This window comes from Micrasema longulum, unplaced genomic scaffold (genome assembly GCF_059751315.1).
Source record: "Micrasema longulum isolate JH-2025_06_02 unplaced genomic scaffold, ASM5975131v1 h1tg001143l, whole genome shotgun sequence".
NCBI classification, from domain to species: Eukaryota; Metazoa; Arthropoda; class Insecta; order Trichoptera; family Brachycentridae; genus Micrasema; species Micrasema longulum.
This window is the reverse complement of record NW_028278331.1, coordinates 66,440-75,952: the sequence shown is the minus strand read 5'-3', so window position 1 is coordinate 75,952 and position 9,513 is coordinate 66,440. Positions and strand designations below refer to the sequence as shown.

Sequence of the window (9,513 nt, the reverse complement as noted above, 5' to 3'; positions counted from 1 at the left end):
AGTACATAAGCGAATAATTTTATTAAAATTTGAAACTAGTTTTCAACTAAGTATTTTTCAATTTATCGCCGATCGGTTTCAAAGTTGCACGAGCTCGCTTATCTATATAATATTACATAATTTGGTAATGAATATAATTCTCGAGATAGGAATATGATAAGGAAGCTCTTGTTGCTTCAGGTCGTTGATAAAACTTAAAAAATAAATGGTTCAAAACAAAAGTGTTTTATTTTCAATTATAATAAAGTTAGTGGTTCAAATAAAAATTTTACATGTGTTTTTTTTCTACGCAACGCATAGTTTACTCAAAAGATGGCTCTGCAACGGTAGCCTTCGCGAGATCACCCAAAAAAGACATACGATAAAAAAATATATATTTGCAAAAGAGGAAATTACATAAGAGTAAAAAAATATTGAGCAAAAAAAATCGCAAATATTATAGCAATATTTATTGTTATAAATTTTAATACAATTATTTACACTAAATTCCTTTAAATCCGTTCAAAAAAATATCATTTTGGCAATATTACAATTTTAAAATGAATCCTAAATAAAAAATGTTATGTGGGAGATTATTGGGTGGCAGCAGACGGTGAGGACGAAACGGGGATTTCGTAGTTGGCTTTGTTCTTGATGAGGAAAGCGGCGAGGAAGCTGACGGGGTCGGGCGGGCGTTCTCGCGCCAAGGCCGACAGCCCCTGCAGCAAGAGAGGAACCACAGTCTGGTCCAGGTACTGTCGCGTGGGAAGGGAAGACAGATCCAGCCTTGACTTCCTCCCTTGGCTTGTTTCACTTTCTTTTTCCATCTCCATGTTAACTACGGCCTGAAAAATATCAGTTTATCTAAAAATAAGGCCATTATCTGCTAGTGTATCGTGTACCCATCACTGCTCAGAACGAAGGTTAATCATTAATACCACAAATTCGAAGTTTTTTTTGCTAAATCACGTGTAGGTACTGTGCAACACTTCATCCCCACATGCCTCTGCATGTTAATCCTCTGAACCTAATAAGACCAAGTCCTCGATAGGATCGAGAGAGAGTACTTGAATGTGACGGAAAATGTATGTTTAGCCGTCCCTTCGAAAATAACTGGTAGTCCGGCTAGAATAGGTAGACAACGGTAAGTATAAAAACTGTGTACATGTGTAAAAATGCAGAAATTTCTGAATCAGTAAGTCAATTTGGGACGTTCATTTTCTTCAGGAATGTAGTTAAAACGCTGGCTTAACGTAGATACTATAGATAAAATGCTGTCCACCGTATTTACAATTTTGCAAAATAATAAATACTATAAAAAAACGTACCTGAGCTGTGCATGGAATTTTTGGTTTTGGTGGCGTCTTTGAGGATGCAGGAGAATATCGTCCTTCTGTTATTAAATAAATATATTATGTAAATATTTTCGCGGTTCATACAATTTTTAGCACCGATGAACTGATAGAAACACTTGAATCTTAAGTGTCGAATAAACTATGTGTCAGATTTGGATAATCAGTTCAATCGACGTTTGGTTATAAATTGGACGAGTGTCCACATAGATGCAGCCACATAGATTCACGAGTTAGATGCAACCTCTGAACCCTATAAACTCACCCAGAAATGCTCGAATTTCAAATTAATCCGAACACAAACTAAACGGCTAAACATACATTATACAATATATACTAGTTCGGCAGTTCAGTCAAAGAGCAAAACAAAAAGCAGACGGAAAGCCGGGGAGAGATCCCAGAGCAGGAGCAGAGACAAAACATAAATTAACCAAACTATAGACTAAAGATATAAACACTGTTAAAAAAAAAAAACGGCCATAGAGCAGAGATTGGCAGAAACTATTAAGGCAGGCACGAGTTATCACGAGGGGAACCTTGTGAAATAATGGGTAGTTTGTTATCGAGATGGTGGCGAGATTGAGAAAAATTAAGATGAGATTTAACTATCTCGGAGGCTGTAAAATTTAGTTCCGCGTTTGCCCGTATGCAAAGACGGAAGCTGTCTATCTCTTCGCCAACTGAAAGGAAGCGGAAATATCCGCCGATCGGAAACATAAGATTAATTAATTTTTTGTTTTTTTTTTTTTTAATCTACAATAAACATAAGAGGTAATACAGTTTTCAAAAAAAAAAAGGATAATTACAAAGCAATGAAATACATATCAATAGTAAAAATAGGAACCAAAAAAATCTGACAAACGCATGCCCTTTTCTTGCATTATCGAAATCGCGTCTTCCAGGTGCCTTATCAAATATGTGAGATAGAACGTTAATTTGCCATGTGTTTTCCTTATTTTAATTCCCCGCCGTGATAGTGTAATTTTAATTTAACTTAAATTAATTTAATGTCCAAAAGAAAACAATGAAAATTAAGTGTATCCTGAAAATGTGTAATTTGATAGATAATTTTAAAATCTCGAATGTTTTATACACCTATGTTTATAAATCTGGAACATGAGAAATGACTTAAGACTTATTGCAAAGATGAAAAAGAAATTACTTACAGAGATAGCTAGGTTCTTATACTAAAGCAGTTCGCGATTGCCATTTTTAACTTATATATTGCTAACACATCACCATGCTGAGAGTTGGCGGATGACGGTGCGGATACTGTGTTCGGATAAGCACAAAATGGATGATGTCCTGGGTGGAGATCTGCTATTGATAGAGCACTGGGCAGCTCCCGGAATTCAGTCCCGTAGGTGACGACAGCCAGCTGAAAGACTGGGCGGCTGCGGTTGGGAACACGCACTGGCGGTGCAGGAAACTGGCATTTTTTGGAGGACGATGGATGTTCTAGATGTAAAGGGGCCTTCGCGACCGGAAAGTGGCCTCTGACACCCTCGGGGATCAGTCGAATTTCCATGAGGTTTGTTACGTAGCGCGGCTAGATACATTGTACGCGTTGAAATCGCTGATCTTTGGCATTGACCGAGGATCCGTTCAACACCACTCACTTCCATTTCAACTGCTCAACTTCGACTCATTTTTCGACTCATTTTCGACTGCTTTGTTCCTAAAATGGCTGCGGTGGTTTTATAGAACGTTGAGCAGGTCTTTGTTTCTTCTCCATTGTTTGGCATATTCATGGATTATTTTTGAGTTTTGAGGTTGAGGACGTTAATGTGATGCCACAGATGATTTCAGTTTGCCTAAGTTAGATAAAGGAATAACATGTCGACGCGCTCTGAGCCCCCAAAAATTATGACTCTTATTTAACTGGAGTGGTAGGTATTTTGAGTAGTTAATTTAAGGATTTTATTTTTTTAATGCAACGGCACGTTGCTTCATATAATGGCCGCACTAATGATTAAACGTCAAATGATGTACAAAACTGTTTAAAATTTTTTAAAAACCAATAAAGTTTGGTCAATTCTAATTAAGCTTAAGGTCGCAATAATGTTCTAAATGAAAATCATCATGTTTGATTTCACGTGTTCATTTTTATTTAACATCTCATCATCAGTGTAGCTTCATATATGTCTATTATTATTTTCACTTTTGAAAATGCATGCAAAAAATAAGAATTGCCCAATTTATCACTCTCTAGGGGGTAGAGGTGATTCAGAATACCACCCCTGGGCTGGTATTATTAACGCTATATCACGCATAGAGAACGCTTTGTCAGTATGTATTTAGTACGTTAAAACGCGCTAAAAAAAGCGTTCTCTACACGCGCTATGACGTTCAGAAAACCTCGCTCCAAACGCTCAGTGATGCCCAACGCGTATTAAGTCGTTTTTCGATTGCCAGCCATGCAGGTGTAACGTTTAAAATCAAAACCAGAATGCCTGCTTGTGTCACGAAAGCGTGTTAAAACTTCACGAATAAAGATTGTAAAAATAATATTCTTTTTTTTTATTGTTAAATATTTGTTCATGAGAGTGATTAAAGCTTAAAATAATTCATGTTTAAAAAAAGCTAAATATTTTTTGTACACGTCAAACTACGCCTAGGTGCAATTGCGAACCCCTTCTTACTTACGGCTGGTATTCTGAACAGAATTGCGGGCGAAGAGATTGCTCTGTTACTGTGTATTTAGTATGTTAATACGTGTTGAAAATGCGTTTTCTACGCGCGCTTTTCCGTTCAGAATACTATCCCAGCGATGCACTGAAAGGAACGCATAAAAAAAACATAATAAATACGAGTCAAATATGTAATTAACAAAGTGTTTTATAAATTTTATATTAAGTCATGTTCCACAAAGTTATGCCGATTCATTCAATAATATAAACTTGAGTTAGTATTATTTTTGCGTTACCCAAAATCCAGTGAAAATAAATAAATGGTAGAAAAGGGTAGAGGTTATAAAAGGAATTTAAGGAACGAATCTGATTGGAATCCATAAAAAACGAATCTTGGTTGAAAACATTAAAATACAAACACAAACAAACATAAGTACCAAAAATGGTTATCTTCCAATTGTTTGTAGTATATGGATATTCATTGATCTTCGTAATCCAAACGCATTAATAGCGGGGTAAAGCGCGTTTTTACGTACTTTATATGCGCTATACCAAGCAATAAATGCGTTTGGAATACCAGCCCTGGTGAAAATAAACAAATTCAGTAATTATGGGTACGTTTTCAAGTCGCATTAAACAAAATATTTTACTTTATAGGGCGCGTCTGTTTTAATAATTGGTCGATGAACAGTGGAAATATCATCATCATTCAGGAAAAATATATATATTAAACAGACAGTATATACTGCTCTGCCACTTGCGACTTTCTATAAATAAAAATATAAACATACAACTTCGTTTAGTCAGCCGCAAGATAACATTCCCTCACTAAGATTCCAACAACAGATCAAACAATATTTTTCGGTTATTTTATTTGTTTTTTTTTCAAAAATAAAATTTAAAATCAATAATAAGAAATAATGTTAATTTAAAATAAATATAAAAATTACCTTTTGTTGTCATGTGGAATGAATCACAAATTAAATTTTGCTGTGGTTTGACTTTTATAGATTTGTGAATCAAAAAAACAATCTCAACTAATTCAAAAACATTCTTTTTTTTAAACATATAAATGTTTCACTGTCGTGTAGTTTAGAATATGTTTAAACTAAATGATGAATTTAGGCGATTAAGTCAGACAAAAAAAATATTATGGCTTTTACCATTCTTGGTAATACTAGCCAGAAACAAACAGTGTTTATAAATGTTAAATGGGAGCAAAACAATATTACAGACAAGACAGAAAAAACAGATAAACCTTAAACATTTTTTAAATAGGTACATGGAACATAATAGATCTTAAAATTAAAATTAGAACAATTAGAAATAAAACACAAATCGCAATAATAATACGCATTATTAAGAAAAACACACAAAACCTTGATAATACATATTTTACAACAAAAATATACAATGAAAACATATTTGACATAAGTTTATTATTTTAGAGATGAATATAATTTATGAGAACCTAATTTCTATTTACATAATAAGAGCTTAATAATTATTTGATGATTAAATTTTAAAACATTTTATAACATTATGTAGCAATTAATCAATAAACATATATTTTAAAATGTGTTTCAGACAAAGACATTATTTAAAACCATTAAGATCTCTCCAGTATACGACAAAATATCTCCTAATATAATAAAACTGGTGAAAAAATACATAGCATTACCTCTAGTCTACATAATAAACTGAAGTTATCAAATGGGTGTGTTCCCGATTCTTTAAAACATGCAATTGTAGTTCCTATATTAAAAAACGGAAATCCGTACTCTGTAAACAATTACCGGCCTATCTCTTTATAAAGTTGTTTATCTAAAATAATAGAAAAGGTCACAAAAAAAGATTAAACATATACCTCGAGAAATCTAATTTGCTGCCGGACAATCAATTTGGATTTAGGGAAAATAGGAGTACGGGTGATGCCATAGCCAACCTGACAAAAGCTATAACGGAAAGCCTAGACAAGCGTCAGAAATCTTTTGCTGTTTTTTTAGACCTAGCAAAGGCATTTGACACTGTCTCCCACATAATTCTGTTTAACAGACTATGTGGGAGACAGTGGACAAGAAATAGGGATAACTGCAAAGGCTCTTAGGTGGTTTAAATGCTACTTAAGCAACAAAACACAAGCCACAATAATTAAACAGCCAAATAACCTAGGTTCTTCAAACAGTTTAACTCAAAATTTAACCCACGGCGTCCCACAAGGAAGTGTTTTGGGTCCCATTTTATTCCTGATCTATATTTACATCATTTTATTTATTTCGAATATAAACAGATGTACAGGTTAAATGAATATTTAAAAAAAAAATATATAAAATAAACTTAGCGATCTCCCTGCAGCCACTAAAACAATTACGTTTGCGGATGACACCGTGTTCTTTTACAAGGCTCCAACACGGAATAAAGTGTACGAAAAGGCTAATGTTGGCATAAATAAGGTAAACAAATGGCTTGAGGAGAATTTGTTGACCCTAAACATTAGCAAAATCAAATGCATTAATTTCTCTTTTATAATTAGAAATCAAACACTGATTTGAGTCTACTGAACACCTTATTTTATTTTTACAAATATAAACATATGAAAATAAAAACTTAGTGACAATTGTTTCGCATGTTTATATTTGTAAAAATAAAATAAAGTGTTCAGTAGACTCAAATCAGTGTTTGATTTCTAATTATAAGTTTAAATATGGAGTTCTACAAAATAAACACCAAATCAATCAATGCATTAATTTCTGCCTACATCCAATCCAAATCGACAATGTACTGATTATTCATACGTGTCCCAAAATCTCTATTCCCTGTCTTTGCATTAATATTGAAAAGTGTGATAATATCAAATACTTAGGAGTTTATATTGATAAATGCCTAAGCTGGAGTTCCCACGTAAATTATATTACACCTAAACTAAGAAAAAATAATTATATTTTTAAATCGCTTCGCGACATGATCGATTGGTCATTACTTAAAAGTGTTTACTTCTCCTTTTTACAATCTACAGCGACTTATAGAATTATTGGATGGAGGGGTAGCGCAGCTAGCGTATTGGATCCAGTTTTTAACTCTTAAAAGACTGGTAAATAATCCCTTTGCGCGCGGTGATGTAACATCGTGTTACCACTAGTAAAAGACGGAATATTCTGAAGTTCAGACATTTGAAAAAAATGAAAAACATGGAAAAATACTTTTTAATAATTCGTTTTCCATAACTTATGCGAATAAACATATAATTTAGCCCCGTTATAGCAAATAAATTAAAAATCACAAAAACGCCGCTCATGTTACGCGCGTGCGCCCCCTATCATTGTCATTAACCAACCGAAGTCTAAATCTGTTTTAGACGACACCCGCGGCAGAACAGCGTCTCTGTCTTTCCTGTTATGACTTATGTCTTCGTGCTCTCTCTTGTATAAGGTATATGTATAGATGTGTTGCTAAATTAGCGGACATTCATTCTTCGCGTAGCAAGGATAAATATTTTTTGAATAAACATTTGCATTACTTTCCAAGTCGGGTGTGAAAATGTCCATTTGAAGATTACAAAAAATACGAATTCGTCACTCAAAAAAATAAGAGAGATATATCAAGTTTTGTGTCCTATGTCGACTTGAGTGACATCACAGCCACACAAGAGTTAAAGTACAACAACTCGTGCTTAGAACAATGAAAAAAGTACCTTTTTGACATCCTTAAAAATAATTGTTTGATAATTGTAAAGTTCTAGATGTGCGGCAGCTATTTGTCAAGGAGGCACTTGTGAAGTTCTGGAAATCTGTAGATAAAGTCAGGACACAGCAAAATATACAGACGCGATCAGCGGGAAGGATTAATTACCTTGGCCCAACCACTCACTTGAAGCTACCTCAAAGAAACTTTACCTTCCTGGCTCCAAATTTTTTTTATCAACTTCCGGCAGCCATAAAAAACTCCACAAGTGCCAATGTATTTAAGAAAAATGTTTTCAATTGGTTGCTGCACATCGATAGGGATGAGGTTGTCAATTTTTTTAAAGTTCGAAATTAGCATTTAACAAAAATTTACAAATCTGCTTTCCTTCCATACTTTTACTTTTATTTGCTTTTTATATTTCTTGATATTTTTATGTTTTTTCATTATGTATTTTTGTATAATTTAATTTAGTACGTACTATTATTTGGCATATGATTTATTGTTCCTATTTCTTATATTTCTTACTATAGTATTGAGTGAGTTTCTAGAAAACATATCTCTATTATCATTTCAATTATGTTTTTATATATATATTCATTTTCTGTTGATTTCAATGATACTCTTATTTTGTTTTTTTTTTAATACTACTATATTTTACTATTATTTTGTTGATTTTAATGATACTATTATTTTTTATATTGATTATGTGTGATTCTTAATTTGTATAATTTATATTTTTTAAATTGTTTCTGATTATCTTTTTTGCATTGTATTCTTTGGAATTTTATTATTTATTACATTTACAATTTTTTTCTAGATTGTTATTCTATGCCATTATAATTTGATATAATTAATTTTACTAGATATTTTAATTGTTATTTATTGTGGCTTGACACGGGCATAGCCTAAAAAGCCTTAATAAGTTCGTTAATATTTAAACTAGTGTAATTTTGAATGAATAAATATCTATAAATACATACTGTTATCAAATAAATATTTACATATTGCAGAAATTATACCCCAGTTTCTTATACATGAAAGTAACATTTGGATGTTAATTGGTAATGTTATAAATTGAATCAGAATTTCTTTAATCAATTCGTCTATTAAAGGACAATTAAAAATTAAATGGTTTATATCTATAAATATATTTGTATTTATATCATGTGAAGGAAAACAGCCGTGACCTGATCTTAATCTGCATATTGTTACTACTTTACCCCTTGAGAGTTGTTCCTGCATACCGCGGGTTTAAAAAAAATATTTGACTCTAAAGAAGCGTAAAATGATCCCTTTACCAATTTAAATTCATTCTACTGCATACACTACACCATACATACATCTCGACTATTCTTTTGTACAAATCAGTTGCCGTTACACAATCGTACTTAATCTTTCCAGTGATACAAGCGTGTTTTGCAATTAAATCTACTTTTACATTGCCTTTTATACCCAAGTGACTAGGGATTCATGTCAATGTAACTTTTAAATTTCGTTGACTCAACTCAAAAAGACAGAATTTTATTTTGCAAAATATTGTGGAAAACTTTGATTTAAAATGTGAGCATTCAAGTTTTTTAAGTGAGGCTAGAGAGTCAGAAAATATAACGGATTTTTAAATACTTTTCTGGAGAATAAATTCCAACGCTTCAAAAAGAGCAACAGCCTCTGCCTCAAAATTGGAGCAATTGTTTAGAAGTTTGAAAGAACACGAAGAAAATGGATTTGTGCATATAAATGAAGCTCCAGCAGAGGAACTCGAAACATATTTGTAGCCATCTGTATAAAAATATTTGAAAGTTGGTCACTTTCCTTGGATCGATTGAAGAAATTCATTTGGATTTTGTTGATAAGACCTGAATAAACAT

General features: G+C 32.7%; 1 protein-coding gene across 2 annotated transcripts; it reads right to left on the bottom strand.

Annotated features, from left to right (window-relative positions):
- Positions 1-434: 434 nt before the first annotated feature.
- Positions 435-5,000, bottom strand: LOC148276809 (protein dpy-30 homolog). Of its 2 annotated transcripts, none has more exons than XM_088233711.1 (3): positions 4,912-5,000; positions 1,308-1,372; positions 435-824 (listed from the first exon to the last, which is right to left on the bottom strand). In XM_088233711.1, exons 1-3 carry the CDS (start codon positions 4,922-4,924, stop codon positions 573-575), a joined length of 330 nt encoding a protein of 109 aa, XP_088089837.1. In that variant the 5' UTR covers positions 4,925-5,000; the 3' UTR covers positions 435-572. The 2 variants fall into 2 exon arrangements, with proteins under 2 accessions (XP_088089837.1, XP_088089839.1); XM_088233713.1 differs by lacking the exon at positions 4,912-5,000 and adding an exon at positions 1,597-1,754.
- Positions 5,001-9,513: the final 4,513 nt, after the last annotated feature.